At 43.3% G+C, this 16,990-nt stretch overlaps 1 protein-coding gene across 3 annotated transcripts in view; it reads left to right on the plus strand.

Moving 5' to 3' along the window:
* The window catches only part of Dop1 (dopamine receptor, D1), a 33,172-nt gene extending 16,186 nt beyond the window's left edge, over positions 1-16,986 (plus strand). Inside the window, exons 2-9 of one of the 3 annotated variants that reach the window (XR_013040361.1) lie at positions 13,371-13,440; positions 13,783-14,092; positions 14,435-14,576; positions 14,673-14,776; positions 14,858-15,140; positions 15,308-15,452; positions 15,837-15,940; positions 16,642-16,986. Coding sequence is in view for 2 of the 3 variants with exons in the window: in XM_076539142.1 (XP_076395257.1) it covers positions 13,371-13,440; positions 13,783-14,092; positions 14,435-14,576; positions 14,673-14,776; positions 14,858-15,140; positions 15,308-15,592 (1,194 nt within the window). In the remaining variant the exon portion in view is untranslated. Of the gene's footprint in view, positions 1-13,370; positions 13,441-13,782; positions 14,093-14,434; positions 14,577-14,672; positions 14,777-14,857; positions 15,141-15,307 lie in introns of all 3 variants that reach the window. The other 2 variants (XM_076539143.1, XM_076539142.1) reach the window with 2 other exon arrangements.
* The last annotated feature ends 4 nt before the right edge of the window (positions 16,987-16,990 follow it).

A 16,990-nucleotide genomic window follows, 5' to 3' on the forward strand; every position in this document is an offset into this window, starting at 1 on the left:
CCATACCGTGTCACGTTTTATAAGCCTCTTTCCGATCCCTGAATTTCACCTGCTCTTCTAACAAGGGCGTAGATGAAACGCGGTACAAAGCATTTCTTAAGTTCGACACCTGTGGATAAGCTCGAGTTTACTTGTCTAGATCCTTGTTTAGAGTACTTGTGTAGACACTAGAAGCTGACACAGCACAGACTTAGGTGTAGAAAAGTGTGGTAAAGACAGGAGAACTTTGAGATTTTACAAGTATGGAAGTACAAAAAGTACTGTACAAGTTGTGAAGGAAAGTGACAGTAATTTCGGGGCGTATTTGCATGAGGGTGAGACACCGCTCGATCAATCATTATATCTAACTAGAAGGAACATCTTAACGAGGTTCGAAAAATTGCGGAGACTGTCTCGTCGACTAACCATTTATCCTGATCATTATGTCGCTGTCTATTCCCAAGATTCTTAATATCATCCCCAGTACTGTCATTCCCATTCTGTCAGAATTTAATAAGCTGGATATTTAATATCTTTCGTGAAAAGTCGGTCGAAACGAATTGGAAATGACAGTCTAATAAGCGTTATATTCCCGAAAGCCACAAATGCTTCGAATGTGGAACTAGTAATAAGGGGATCTTGGCAATGCAATTAACAGCGAGAATCGTGAAGGAAACACGGGCTTTCAGAGCCTATCTATATAAACGATAAAAATTGATCAGAAGTCTTTCCGAACCGAGGGACAATTGATGGAGTGTCCAGCGTTAATCCTCCCTTTTCCTTGTCAATTCTTGTACGTCCCTTCGGCTGTTTCTCCCGCTCTTAAAGGTTACCTCTTCATGCGCGTTATCGATCCCTACTCGTCTTCCGTCGCGGAAAGCTTGACAATCTTCTCGACAGGATCCTGCGAGTTAAAACCGAGGTTTGCTCGACAACTTCGGACATCCATTTTCCAAGTTCGGTATCTTGGCGAAGCATAGGTGAAGTTGCGCCGCGGCGGCTTATTCTGTTTCGACCTCGTGTCGACCAAATTGAATTTATACAGTGGCCCTTGTGGCCAACATTTTTTAAAACTTCGAACGTCCCCATTCGATTGATTAATTCGAAATTATTTTTCTCTTCAGTCCCCGAGGTATAACGAAATTTGAACGACGCCAAATCCAAACAGTTTCACGCGGTGACAAACCGCGTTATAGGGGAAATCTCATTTATATTTGACCCATCTTCCTATAATCGCCGCGTAAATCACGGGCCAGCAGGCACGAGGACACGCCAGTTTTCGCACAGAAGAGACCATAATCGTTGGGTAAACCACCTCGTCTCTTTAATTTAATTCGTTATGGTATCGAACCCGTCGAGCGTTTAAACGCTTTGCCGCACGATATTCGAAGATTAAAGTACTTTGCAAACGTAACAAACGAAGTGGCCATTCGAACCTTCGAACTCTCGTTGATCTCCCGAAACAACTCGTAAGGAATAATTATTATTTATCGTTGAATGTTAATTACATTACCCGCGGAAAGAGCGAGGAGGACAAACGAATTTACCGGACAAAAGCTAATAAAAGAGCAACATTCTTTAAATGAAAAACTCGTGGAAAATTACAAGCTCCAAGTTTCGAAACGTGTACGCAGCTTGTTTTGCTCGTGAATAACGAAACAAGGACAGCACTCCGTTGTACAACGTTTTCCGCGTAACCTGCAAAGAGAAAACATCGACTCGTAACTTTGTGAATATTTTTTTTTCATAAACTGCATCTACGATACCGTTCGGAACACGCGAAGCATCGCGCATAAAGGCATTTGAAGCGCGGTGTGCGTTAAATAAGTTACCGTTTCGTTCCGAATGACGAAAAATTCGGTGTAATAGAGGAAACCGTATGTATGGAAGAATTAAAAAAGAAGGCGAACGACGCTCGCGTTCGATTGTATTATATGTATATTTGCGAGTGTCCGTGCATTATCGGTGTATCGATTTTAAGCATGGCGAACGGCTTCGATAAAAATATCGGGAATTCAGGCTGAAGCAAGGGACTGGAAAAACCGAAAATAGGCGACGATGGTTGTAACGACGTCGCTGCAACCATCTACTCTTACACCGTCGGATGAGGAGCTTAAAAGCTATGCACTATGCCGCTCTCTATTCGACCTAAGTGAAAGCATCTTACTCAGAATATTAAGTAATGATTCCTTTCGTTTAACTATTCTATCATTTTCTGAATAAGCGATTGGCTACGCCCGAAAGTCGATCGATCTTGATTCGATTTGGGACTTCTTGAAATAACTCGGCGCAATTTAATCCGCGTCTCTCAAGTTGAGTCCGTAAAATGGGCCAAAAGTTCGTACCGTTTTGTATACAATTTTTAAGGGATGGGATGATCGGGTGACAAGGATTTACTCGTCATAATCTGTTTCAACGTTAAATACGTTCATCCAATCGAATAAAACGAATTTGGTAAATGCAACATGTTTGAACGAAATGAAATTAAACAGCTGAAGGATTTCTTTGCACAAAATTTCATGATCTCCGTGTAAATTTACTTTGGTACTCTGATGAAATTCCGTCGTTACCGGGTATTCAAAACGATCGGTAAAGTAGCGTTCCGCGTTTTATCCCCTGCGCTCGTTTTCGCCGGAGGCAATCTCGGCTGTGTTTTAATTACGAAATTCACTGTTCAAATGACGTCGTCTCCGATCATTTTCGCGTTACGAGAGATTCGTACATACTAGGCTCGGGAGCACAATGCAACTTCGCACAATTATTCCGGAACGATAATGGTCTCGGAATTGCTTGTAAATTTCGCGGATTCCAAAAGGGCATTCATGAAATTTTAATATAAATTCCGTGATTGCAGCAGAAACCTACGATACCCAACGATACTCGATAAACTTTTCCCTTTCGTCTATTTGCGCGAACGCCCCACAAAAAAATAACGCTGCACGATCTAAATGAATATTTAAACGAGTGAAAAATAAAAGACGACAGTTTTGGCTGCAGGGCAGAGAAATTATTTACCAGACCAGTTTTCGTAGAATTCGCGAACGCAACGCGCGTATCTGTGTTTGGTCGCGATGCATTATGCATGGTCCGCGCATATGCCGCTTTATCTATCTGCGGCCACGGCTTCGGTCAGTGGCTGACATTGGTCGATACACTGATCCAAATACACTTGGTCAAATTCTGACTTTGAATGCTCGTTCCCGGTATAATATCCACGATATCCCGAGTTGCGCGACAAACGGGGAACGTTGGCGAACCTCGCGCCCGAGGATTTATTCTTTTCGTTACGCACCACGTACGAAAATTGCTCGTTCATCGCCGGAGGCGTGTACCCTCAATTATCGCTCGAAACATTGAATTAATACGGAGCCACCAGGTTTGTAAATTCATATACGGATATAAACCCTGCTAACGGATGCGTTGCGGAAATCTGTTTACGTTGCTGGGAAATCGTACGAAGAAAACCTTTGGTAACTGAATCGGATAGGGAATTGAGCCTGTTGCGTTACCTGTACCAGATCTGTTACTGAAAACAGAGAATGGTCTCTAACTGACCTGGTACAAGGAAAGTAATGCAAAAATTTTACTGGCGCAGAGGGTTTCTAACTCGAGAGCGTAATGGCGTTGCAACGTGACGCAGGCCATCATGTTTCGCATAGGCTTCATCGCCTCTGTCGCATCTATCCGTTTGCACAAGTTCACATTTACGGTAGTCTGATTGTACGGCATGTTGCTGCCACGGATTAATGCACTAGACATTCGATGCACACTGCCGTGACGTTTGCAAACACGCCACCCACGTGGGATATTTAAGTGCCGCTGTCAGCCAGACACCAAGAATACGCTAATTAATTCGAAAGCTTTGCCTAGTTCGATTTCCAAATAACCACGATTTACGATCCGCGGGATGAGTTTTCGTACTGCGGCGAAACCTTATATCGCCTCTGAGTAATTTAACTCGACAGTCTGATTTAACATTCGAGGAGGACTTGAAGGATTAATCGGAATTTATATAGTTAGACATTTTAAAATAAAATTTAGTTCGATTGTTTTGAGAGCGTTCTACTTTTTAAATGTCATCTCTCCGTTTCGATGAACTGTGATCGTATAAAAGTGTTGATGTCCCGATCTTGCACGAAACGGAATTAGTTCCGGAAACTTTTTATGGGCGATGACACAAGGCTGAAGGCGGAGTTCATTAATTCGCAAACGCTCGTAACACGCTTTGCCATTGGTCGGAGAGCATAATGGTTGAATAAATAAGCGAGCGAGCACGTCGAAATATCGAAGTTTCGACGGGGCTTTTGGCAAGTGCACTGTACTCTTGCCATTCGTTGCAAAGTCGATTTATCAAACGACGCGAGGACTTTCCATTAACGTACGAGCATGTTCGCGTTTCAACGTTTCCATCGCTTATCCAGCATTTTTGCTACGTTCGATCGGTCCAGATGCTTGAAAATTAGTTTGCTATCCCCTTGCGCAATGAAAGTCCCGAAGCCGGAAACAAAGTTGCCGGTAATCCGATCTCATTTTGACAAGGAATTTACCAAGCCGATTAAGGAGAGTTTGCTCTCTGGATGATTAGAATTTACGATTTCTACGAACAGCTAGAATTTCGAACATCGAATTAAGTGCTTCATCCGCTCGTAACTTGGCAAAGTAACTTTTTACGTTGTACGAAATTGCGTTACGAAACGCGCGATTATTCACGGTGTCTGCTGAGAAGTATCGAATCGCAGAAAGAGTTCGTTTCACGCGAACGATCGACTAATTTTAAGGTGTTTGCACCCGTCACATCGCGTCGCATAGCCATTGCGGTTGCCTTGTTATCGTGGATCGCAGTCGCGCAGAAATTGCTGTCTGCTAATGACATACCGTCCTCTGTTCAACGCCACTCCGAGTCGCCATCACCGCCAGTTTAATACCGATCGAACTGTTAAATCGGTTCCTATTATAATAGACGGACACTTTTATTGGACGCGTTGCTAATTCAACGCTCGATTTGAAATGCTCGAGAACGCGTCCGCTATGAAACGCGGCGAAGATAATGAAGAGACAAATTACTCTTTGTGACTACGTAAATAATCACAATGCGTTTCGACTCGCTAAATCGTTCATGAGTTTTAATTTTCTCTGTACACGAGTTCTCGTGGAGAACGTTATTAAGTGCAGCAAATAAAAAAACATTGAAAACGCGAAGAAACTTTTTTCAGATTGTAATAATTTTTATAAAGTCTCGCGTTTCGAAGTTGGCTGCAGGACATATTTCGACAAAGGTTAAAAGCATTGTTTTCAACAATCGTATTTACGAACGAGATGAAAAATTTGCAATGTCCTATGAAGCAGGTAGATATTAATTTTCTCGAAATCGTAGGCTTGTTTGTCTGATTAACGAATGGGGAAAAAGGTGAAATTAAAGGATCTCGATTAGTCCGAGGCTCGATAACGCACGGTTAAAATAATATAGTTCGCGATAGGAAGATTACGTTGGGGAGAAATAGTAGTCGTTCGTAACCGCTGACCGAGCAATTCAATTTTCACCGCACCGTCTCGATGTAATGAGAGTTCGATAGAACTTTGATCAGAAGCTTTCTCCGTGAGTAATAATATTAATTGTTCAGCGGCCGCATCGATCGTCGCGAAAGTTTGTTCGTTCCGCGCGAAACCTTGCCGCTTCTTTACCTCCCATTTCCCATCGGTTGTATCGCTTTCCTCTTCGCCATCGTATCGCTATTTAAAAATAAACTTTCGACGATTATCAGGCACAGCCGGCACGGCGCCTCCTAACAACCAATGCGAATCGCTGTTCCGCGTTAATTAAAGAATTTTAATCATCGGAATTTCGCTCGTTTCCACGTCGCCGAGATCTTAATTAAAAGAACTTTTCAACGTTAGAAGCTGGAAAAGGTGGCAGGCCGGCCTGTTCGATTTAACGTTTAACGATCCTTCCAGCTGTTCTACGACCTCGTGTACCGAGTGCCGGCGAGAACGATTTTTGCACCCTCGTTCGATCTTCGGGTATCAAAAAATTAACCGAAAAGATTGCTTTCTTCGAAAAACGTCGATAAAATCTGCCAGAAATTGCTTTATGCAAAATAACTTCTCGGATCTGCAAATTTACCGTACATTTTAAAAAGGATTGCCCCTATTGACGATCTTAAAGTCTTGTACCGTTCCTACAAAGTTTGTTCTTAGCACCGAGAAATTTATTTAACATTTTCCGTGGAATTACTTCGGTTCGGTGAAAGGTCAGGCATACGTGGCGAGAATTGATATACCTCCGATGTAAGGAATATTCATGCAAAGTCGGACGCGACGAAGAAGCGTAAGAGGATTGAACTCGGGCACCGCAAAAACTTCGTTTCCCTCGATCTTCTTTGAGTTACAAATTCATTCCGCCACCCGTGGAGTGACAAAATTTACTTCCTCCTTTTACCGACCCGTAGTTGGATTAAAAGTGCATTACACGGTTTGAGCGTGGACGCGGGCTAACGTATTTACGTGGCTAGTCGTAAACCGAAGCTAGAGAAAATTCCCAGCGAAAATCGTGCACAAGAGATTGCGAAACAATGTTACAAAAAATTTCGCATATTAAATTTTTCGAGGAAAATTGATCGCCGTCATCCAAGGATGTCGTTCGCGTACGCGTATAAAATTATCCTCCGACGACGGAAACCGAACAATAGAATATTAATGAACTCCAGTTTGTTCGCGTCGCTGTTAAAATTACATTTCCGACGAGTAGCATCGTATCGCCGAGATTCGAGCACAACGTTCCTTCCTCACGTTCAACCAACGAAATTAACAATCGTCATCGCAGAAATTCCTGCTTTCCGCGAATAACGTCTGCCTCTTCCCTCGATCTACCGACCGGAAGCGAAGAGAACGGATTTCAGTCGGAAGACCTACCAACGGAAATTGCTTTCTCGTTACAACACCGAGGAAACTGGCTATAAACTATCCACCATGTGCCACGAATTTGTCTGACAATGCTCTCAAATTTTGCCAATGAACTCGAGGAGTCGTGACAGACGTGTAAATTTATCTATCGTTCAAATTCTCTGTCGGATAAACTGTTTATCTCGACGACGATTTATCGACGATCGATCCTTTCCATATAGCTTTTGTGAAAGAGGGAGTGCCATGAGTAGGAAGCTTCTTCGCGTAAGCATATCTCCAATTTCGGAAGAATCTAAGACTCTAGTCTCTTAAGCTTCTTATCCATAATGCACTGGAGTGTACTTGGTCAAGATTCGATTAAACTCGAATACATTTCTCTACGAGGTACTCGTGCAAATCTACTCACAAATATTGCTCCTGTTTTCCAAGTACTCGAATCTCATCAATTTGTTGTCGGCGAGAAGCAAACGTCTCGATCGGTTGAATGTCGGTCGATAATGAAATCACGATATCATAGAAACTGTCTATTCAAGAGCCTCGACGAAGACTTTGAAGTTACGCGACGTCGCGGGACAGATAAGAAAGGCTCCGTTTTGAATGGCGAAGGACTGGGTTGCCCCGAGGATGAGAGGGAAAATTAGATTTTTCGCACAGGATGGAAACGACGTTGATAAGCGTGCTTTTCGTCGGCGGGGAAAAAAACTTTTGCATTTCTTACGGAAACCGTGACAAGGTTCAGCGGCGAATAAGCGAGTTGTCTCTTCGGGAAAGAAATTCGACAGTGCTTTTCTCTTGTTTGGAAAACGAAAAAAAAGGAATGCACGCAACGCGAAGCGTTGAACGCAGGTTGCGCTAGCCGGGGTATGACCTCAGGTGCACCTGCAGGTAGGAGACGTTGGCATATCGACCAATGCCCTGCTCTCGGTGACCTCCATCTACCCTCGTCGTTCATACTAATTCGTTTCGAGTATTTTTGGCCGGTTCTTAATAATTAAACCGTCGATCCGCCACACCGTTCACTCGTCAACGTACTTTCGTTAATAGTTATTTTCCCTCCGGATAGCAATTAATTTTCTTTGTCCACTGTGGTATTCGAATCAATTAATTAACGGCGCATCGAGATGTAATTATTCGACGTACGCCATATGTGTGAAATTCGATTAAACTCTCCGGAAAATTATCACTGAAAACGATGGAAATAAAAGCATGCCCGATATTCAGACTATGTGTTTCTTTACATCGAAATTCTCTGTGTACGGTGGTTTCTGAAAACAAATTTAATTTACATTATCACGTACGCCGTGCATCAGTTAATGGATATTTGTCTGGAATCGACGTTACCGTAGTACGCGAATTAAATCCTCGATAAAGCCGGGCTTTTGCAAAATGACTAGCAGAAAATAGAGAAACACGTTTGTTCGGCGTGGAATCGCATAAACGAACGAATTACCGGCATTCCATTTTTTCGTCGAAATAAAATTGAAACGCGTTCAAATGGAAATCGTGCTACCATTCGTCTTTGCGAGGTCGAAACGGCGTTCTAATTCCGTCGGAAATCAATTTCAGAGAGCCGATAACAAGAACATAATAGTATAATAACGATAAATTTACAGTTAATCCCGGTGTTACGAGATTAAGCGTAGCGAGACATCGATGCACGCGCTTTACAGGCGACAGCTTTATTATCGACTCGTCAAAGCTTTTACATCTCCTCGTTCGTCCTTTCGTTTCGGATCGAGATCATTTCTCGTATCGCTCGATCTTTACGGATCGTATCGTACCCCTAATTCTTCTCGACCTTCCAACTCGTAGAAAAGGTCGATCTATCTTTTCCGATTCTAAGTATAGTTCATAAAAGCCGAGCGTAATTAGATCGTATCGACTAAGAAAAGAAAGTTGAAAAAAGGCAAACACACAGTTTGCTAAGATAGGTGGTCGACCACCAACACAATCGCCCGTTACAGTGACTGTGTGCCGTAGTCGTGACAAACGAGCCCGTTAATGCTCTAATTAGCCCGGACATGCGCCCTTACACCCTCGAATCCCTTGAATTCTCCGAACAGATTCCACGTTATCGAGTGTAATAGGGGCACGTTGCAGCGGCGACCAGACCGTTCCTACCAAAATATGTACTATCGAGAAACACCGTCGAGCCACGTCGAGGAATAGGCCACCTATCTACCCACCTAACTCCCCAACCACCAGCAATACAGTCTGAACAGCTTGCTTACCGTGTTACACGCCTTATCAGCGCTATGTTCGATCGGGATACAAACACCGCTTCTACTCAAATTTACGCAATTCCATCGATTAAAACAATTACTACAACCGGAAATCTATCGATGATTATCAATTCATCTCTTTCCTATATATTTATAGACAGTTTCCCTATATTTTCTGTATTTTTAATTTATTTTCTATTGTGTTTATTAAGCAAGTGCAGAGCACAAAACTGTGCTGAGACTTTGATGAATGAATTTAAATTCGAAACACGGAAATTCATACAATAGAAGTGAATAATTTATCATTGCTGACATCCAGTGTCCATTGAAGAACAAATCATAACTGTGATTTCATTCCTGATGCGTACATGGACAGTAATAAAAGAATAGTTCTCAAAATGTTTATCAGCCTCGCTCCGTTTTACACACCCTCGAAATAGAATAAATGCGAAATAAGATTTAGCTACACGTTCAGCAACGTTCCTCGTAAACTTTTCAACTTCTTTATCCCGACGAGTTAAACGGATAGGTAATTTCATCCGGAAGTTGGGAATTCTATTACTCGGTAAAAATTGTTAAATTGTTTCGTTGCATGACAAAACTTTCCGAGCGGATATTTTTTTTAACGACGTCCGCTAAATTGCGCGGTAACCTGGAAATTTTAAACAAATTAATAATAATCGAGAGATTTATCGATACCAAGGAACGAAACAGCGAATGCCGAGGATTCAATTACGGGATACGATTAATCGGAATAACGTGGTCCTCGACGAGCGCGGCTTACGGTCAAAATGAGCAAAAGCTGAAAATATGAATTTCGACGAAACGAGAAACGTTAATCGAAAGAGCCGTTTCCGCAAATCTATTTCGAACATGTTTCACCGACTGACAAACCGGATCGAGGATGAAACATCAACGGTGGATAACGTTTCGAGGTAGATTCGGGAAGTTCATGGTTCACAAACGATGACTATACATAGTTTTTCGTATGTACTACGAATAAACACGCGTACCGCCCGTATCTCGTTTGTTTGCTTTTTTGATTCCCATTTCTCGTTACAGCTTTGGAAAAACACGATATCGCTTGTCGGCACTCGGTATTCAATATTTCGGCTGACTTATCAAACAAAATCCAGCTTTTTACGCTGCAACGAACTGTATCAACTTTGTCGTAATTATTCACTCCGTCTCTGTTGTCCGTTTGTTTCCATTAATTGAAAGCAACAAATTATTAAGAAGTTTGAACGTTCGAAAATCCACTTAAAGAAACAAAGTTCGAAGCGTTCGTTGAAAAGGGAATAGTTAGGAAAATAATCGCGTTAACGGATTGAAACGTTTTGTACGTTCGAGCGAACTCGGCTCGGCAAAAATCGTAGGAAAGTTCGGAAGCATCTAAATCCGAACAAAGTCGAGTCGAAGGACGTTTGCTCGTATTTCCCATTTGACGGAAAATGATCCCAGCCGTTTAATCCGTGAAATCGGTTCGGGTTAACGAGATATCGACGAGTCCCTTCCCTTTACGCGCCAGCACGTCGACGAGAACTTCTGGAAATTGATTCTCAGCCAAGCTTCGGGGCCAACAGGTGCGATTATCGCTCGAGGTACTCGTAATTTCCGCCAACTCGCGAAACTTTCAGCAGCCCGAAAATCGCTCACGGTTAGACGGCCGAAATCCTCGCGAAAATTCACCGTCATCCGATACGTCTCTAATTTTTCGCTAATGAACTCTCCGCCAAATTGCGTTTTCCGAGATCGCTCGATTACGCTCGTTAGCGATACTTTCAAAGGATTCACAGTCCTCGATCGCGGACAACGAGCGAAATAAGCGCTAAAAACGACAAACTTTCCCAGTAACTCGAACAGAGTATTCAGTTAAGTATATAGGTATATGTGTATATCGTTAATGGTCGTGGAAACTTAAGTCCTTTCGAAGTTTCGGAAACTTGGCTCCTGTAATCGAAGGCTCCAAGAAGAAAAGACAAATTAGAGAAGAGAGAAACGAGTGACTTTCGACGTTACGCTTTGTTACGCAAAGCGCAATATCGTGCAATATTTCGCGAGCAAACGATTAAGTCCCGCGTACGGGTAATTGACGAGTTTTACTTTACTCAAATTTGTTCTGCTTAAACGGCGGAATTAGCAACAATTAACAGCGACTACAAATATCGCGAAATATCCTGGGTTATTCGCGTTAAGCGCCTCGCACAAACCGACTTCTATATTTTCGTTATTTTGAATTTTTTAAGCGGGATTTATCCGACGAAACGCAGCATTTCACGAGTTAATTAAATTCTTCGGCAAATGGTCGCCGTTGGAACATAGAGTTATGCGATCGAGCCTTTGAGATTTTTTGCTCAAAGGGTCAGAGGAAAGAGATCCATGACCGTCGAAGAGCAAGTTGGATCTTGGAAATTCAACCGGAAGAGCAATTAGACCCTAGGGACAGGGGGAGGGCGAATCGTAAATCTCGAATGCTCCCGATTCTCTTCTTCGAACATTTCTTTCAGTTTAACTTTGAAACCTTTACCTCGACGAGCTACAAATAGCTCTTATTCGGTCCTTTCATTTCGCTTTTCTTCTTACGGTCACTCCCCAAGAAAAGTCACGTAGCGTTCGAGAGACGCTCTTTGCGACGTCCTACAAACAAAAGGGACCTCTGCTTCTCGTCGAAAATGAAATAATCCTGAAAGTGGTAAAATTATTGTTTATGGGACGTGTGTGAGTTCTCTCTTTTTATCGCTTCTACGAAATCTTTGTTGCGGCGGTACGCGATCGGGGGAGTCGTACGGGCGTGGAATTTCAATGCTCGATAGATAGTCCGATACGTCTACCTGTCTGAAACATAAACTCACGCGACTGATAAATTTTGAATTGTTTCCCTTCGGCTATCGAAGCGTCTGAAAAAACGCGTGTTTCAACGGGTTAATCTCGATCGCTTAATTAAGCAATAATTTACGAAGAAAGCAAGAGTGGTCTCTGGCAACCGTAATAAAATCTTTCCCTCTGCATATGCATGCGTTCCACTACGTCCAGAAAATCGATGCACCGCCAAGCGAGTTCCGAGCTTTTTCTTCTCTTTTTCCAACAGTAGAGAAAAAATACGATCGCCTTAAAAGCGGGGGCGGAACAAGCGTATTTCGACTACCGTCAAATACGATCTTCGTCTTCGTTTAACGAGCCGTTTGCAGTCGTTCGGAAGTTCGCGATTAGCGAATGAAAGGAACGACAACCGGTGCATCGTTTATCGATCAGAGAGTCGATATTAAATGACGTCAATTTATGAACCTGGCTTAGAGATAGACACGTACGCTATATTAAAACCGTGCAAGTGAAACGAAAGTTTGGAGAAAGAGGAAGAGTAACGGAGCGAAAATCGAGTAGCGACTAAAAGCGTGAAACTCGAACGCGATGGAAGAAAAATAACACGTGTCGTTGGAATTTTTTTATCGTTAACCATTTTGCTGGCAGCACTTGTAAAAACCGTACGCTCGAATAACATATTTTCGTTGGTTCATACTTGTAATCGTAAAACGATTAAATGATTTCGTATTAGTTTTAATCGATGCGACTCGTCGATAGAATCGAGTTGTTTTGAAGAGCGCGTAAGGGTTAATAAGCTCGTTAAAAATAAGAACAGTAAATTTGTAGGAATATCGTCGTTCTCGTATCGATGGAAAGTCGCATAACCGAAGGCTTTACCCAGCCACCCTTCATCTCGATATTTTTACGTGTCTTCGAGATGGGATAGAACGGCTTGACAGACAACGCGTTCAGGCAGAAGTAAAGAGCCTGTAAACCCAACGTCATTTTCGTCCGTCTGTAGTATCGATTTTCCGTGAATACGAATCTCGAGAGTATTCCCGGTGTATCTACGGCTTTTGCCATGAAATATCGGGAAAATATCGGGAGAAAATAGAAGTATCCGCGTATGTACGTGCGCGTTACGGTATGCCGTTCTCAGTCAGAAACCCGTGATACATTTTTAGACGCGCGATAGACTTTACGCTGCGACGCTCTCCAAGAAAAAGAACGCGTAAGAAGGAAAATGGAGCGGCGGAAAATTCTTTACCGCGCACTCTCGATCGAGTTCTATTAATTCGTTTAAAAGTTGTTCGCGTCGCGGGAACGGGGATGCGAGCGAATTTCGTTCCGGGGATGTTCGAAAATGGTTTTCCGTGTCACCTACGTCGATAGATAAACCCGGTGCACGGTGTCGTTTAAAACAGCGCAGGCTGTCAAACTCACGAGATTCCTTTGTTCTGTTTGCAGAATAACCTGACAGACGGGGAAGAAGATTTGCCTGAAGACGGTTTCTCTGTGTTGTCGGTGCTTCTAGTTGGTTCGCTAAACTTCCCATTTGATCGATCGCGACTCGCCCCTCGAAGACGACCCTTCGGGAGACTCTCTGCTGCAAAACTTTTATCCGAACTCGTTCGAATCTCTTCCTATTTCATCCTTTGTTCCGTTTTTTCTGTTTCGTTTGATTTTCCGCGCCGATCGAATCGCCGATGTGCCCGCACGCGTACGCGGCTCTTCCGCACGAAACGGTTTAGCGATGGTATTCGCGCAGCACGTTATTTCCACGCGGAAGAACGCTCTTCGATGGGCGAGCGTCGACAACGTTCGAAACAAACTCTATCGATCCTCCGCTAGTCCAGCCGATTCGGCTCGATTCTTTCAGGATTTCTCTTCCTGATCTTGATATTTTTATCCGTCGCGGGCAACATTCTGGTCTGCGTGGCGATTTACACGGACCGCGGCTTACGGAGGATAGGAAACCTCTTCCTGGCCTCCCTCGCGATCGCCGACCTGTTCGTCGGTTGTCTGGTCATGACGTTCGCCGGGGTGAACGATCTCCTCGGCTACTGGGTCTTTGGGCCGCGATTCTGCGACACGTGGATCGCCTTCGACGTTATGTGCAGCACTGCCTCCATTCTCAACCTTTGCGCGATCTCCCTCGATCGTTACATTCACATCAAGGATCCTCTCAGGCAAGTACTATTTATTATTTGCTCTGTTGCAACTCATAAACGATTTAATGAATCCCTTCACGACGATTCACGAGGGCGCAGAAAACAGTTTTACAAATTTTCATTAACTTCGTTGCCTGTTAAAGCGCTATGCGCCAGCCACAAGATGAGCTCTGGGAATTCACAGGAGCAAGTCTATTTTGAGGTGACCGTGTGTAACTGCTGTAACTAATTGCTCGCTGGGGCTGAAAAATACGTGTAAAACTTCTTTTAGTTATCAGGGCCCATCTTGTGACAGGAGAATAGTAATCCTTACAGCAGAGAATATTTTATACATCTTCCGATTTGTTTGTTCGCGAACAGATACGGTCGTTGGGTAACGAGAAGAGTCGCGGTAGCGGGAATCGCTATCGTGTGGTTGCTCGCGGGACTCATATCCTTCGTACCGATCAGCCTAGGCCTTCACCGCGCGGACGAACCCGTAGTCTACGATGACGGTAAAGAGGTACGATACCTCTGCGACTTAGTTACCGTAATCATCGAGTAATTCCGAGGGAGACCCCTTCTGTCCTCTATCTCTTTTTATCGACTTATCTTTCAGGAACACCCTACGTGCGCCTTAGACCTTACACCCACCTACGCGGTAGTCTCTTCTTCCATATCTTTTTACGTGCCCTGCATCGTGATGCTGGGGATTTATTGCAGGTAAGTTCGAGACGAATTCGCCACGGGATCGTGCAGACTGGGTAATGTTAACGCGTTGGCTGTTGGTGTTGGTGATTTCAGACTCTACTGCTACGCACAGAAACACGTAAAAAGCATCCGAGCAGTAACGAAACTGCCAGACACGTCAATGGCCAAGAGCTTTCGCGCGAAGAGTACACGCAATAAGCCGCCGAAACCGCAAACGAAGACGAAGCCGACGAGCCCTTATCATGTGTCCGATCACAAAGCAGCCATAACCGTGGGCGTTATCATGGGCGTTTTCTTGATATGCTGGGTACCCTTTTTCTGCGTGAACATCGTCGCCGCATATTGCAAAACCTGCATATCGGTTCGAGCATTCCAAGTACGAACTTTATTCTTTCGTTTCGCTTTGACCCGAGAACAACCGTAATTTTTATATTATGCAAACATCCGAGAGAGCATCCCTAACTCGTAGGCTCTTAGCGTGACAAATATTTTAATCGATGAAGGGAGAGAAACACGAAGTGAAAGATAATTAACCCGTAACAGGTACTCACTTGGCTCGGCTACAGCAACTCGGCCTTCAACCCGATCATCTACAGCATCTTCAACACGGAGTTCCGTGAAGCGTTCAAGAGAATCCTGACGAAGGGCGCGCGAAGTCGTGGAAATCAACCGTCGACCAGCGAATGCGGTGAATTTCGTTCCGTGGTCGTGCAAAAACGAAACGGGTCTATGATCGAGTGCAATATTAGCCCGAGATCGAGCGCGGACAGTTGTCAAGTTGGAATTATGGCGCAAAGACACCGCGATACCATCGTCAGCGCTATATAAATCGAGTCAACCCTTCGAATTTGATCTTCCTATCGAAACGAGACGCGCGTATGATTCACGATTTTCTATCGCGAAACCGTAAATGAAATTGCGAAAATCGACAACGCTTCGTTGTTCCATTCGCTGCGCTGGTTTCGTGCGTGGTTTAGCGCCGCGTAATTATCGAATAATTTTTTTTTATCGAAATGAACAACGTTATGGGCGTTCGATGTGTAATTCTGTTTTTTCTTTTTCTTTTTTCAAGTTCCCTTATAATAATGGAAGGAAGATACTTTGTAAACGTTTAGGACAGCGATCGTAATCGTCGTGGCGAAACTTGACGAGAAAGTTCATCGTGCAACGTTCCAGGTAACGCGTTACAAAATCTATGATATTTCGTTGAGGCGCGGAGTACGTTATCGAACTTTTTCTCGACAAAAGAAACGTCTTTTGGCTATCGAAAACGTATGCTAATTAAGGATAATTAGGATCATTCGGACGCGAGTAGAAAAGGAAAAAGTTCAACATCGTATTTCCGTCTTGTCGGTATAAAATCGGTATTAGAAACGTGACACGGAACGAACGACGAGTTAAACGAGGAATTTTTTTACCGAGTATTTTTTTAATCGTGGAGAACGAAAGGAAGCGAACAAAAAAGAAGAAGATTAACGTAAAGACAATCACCGGAAGGTAGTTCAAGACATATCCCCGAGACATAATCGATCTATTTAAAAAAAGAGATAATTTAAAAATCGAACAGGAAAAATATCAATTTGAAAAGAAATTCGTGCGTAGAAAGATTTGAGTATAGTACTTAGAATACGTTCTCGTAAAGCAATTGTAATTTATTGAAATCGTGTTGATAGCGCATCTACGATGTAAAAGTGAATATTATACGAAGCACTAATAGTAACGTCTGTCGAATCGTAGCTTATTAGTATTAGGATCGCGGTAGGACCCGCGCAAATTCATTTTCCATCTTGTACATAATCATTTATTTATTTTTCTATTTGACGGGACACCAAGACGTGGTCCACGTACCTTTGCATTTTAAGCGATGTTTCGTTTAGGTGCTAACGTGTCGCAAAACTCGTCGTACAACCCGTCGAATCTAACTCGAATCTGCGTCGTATATCCAAACGAAGAAAATCCTCGCGAAACGAGGATCGATCGATGCTCGTTGAGCTTCTTCCGTACATCTATATCTGCGATGCAAAGTGCACTGTGTTCCGGCCAGAGAGAGAGAAACGCGGCAAAACACAAAAAACGGAGGAAGGGAAGCGAAAATTTCGATATCCTAGTTAAACGAAGCAAAAGAGATCCTCTTTCGTCGGAACGACACGTGTGCGATGTTGATGTATACTAACGATATAATTGAATGACCGTTTTCTGTAAATATATTAGCGTAAGACTTCCACG

The sequence above is a fragment of the Megachile rotundata genome, chromosome 13 (genome assembly GCF_050947335.1).
Source record: "Megachile rotundata isolate GNS110a chromosome 13, iyMegRotu1, whole genome shotgun sequence".
Taxonomy (NCBI): domain Eukaryota; kingdom Metazoa; phylum Arthropoda; class Insecta; order Hymenoptera; family Megachilidae; genus Megachile; species Megachile rotundata.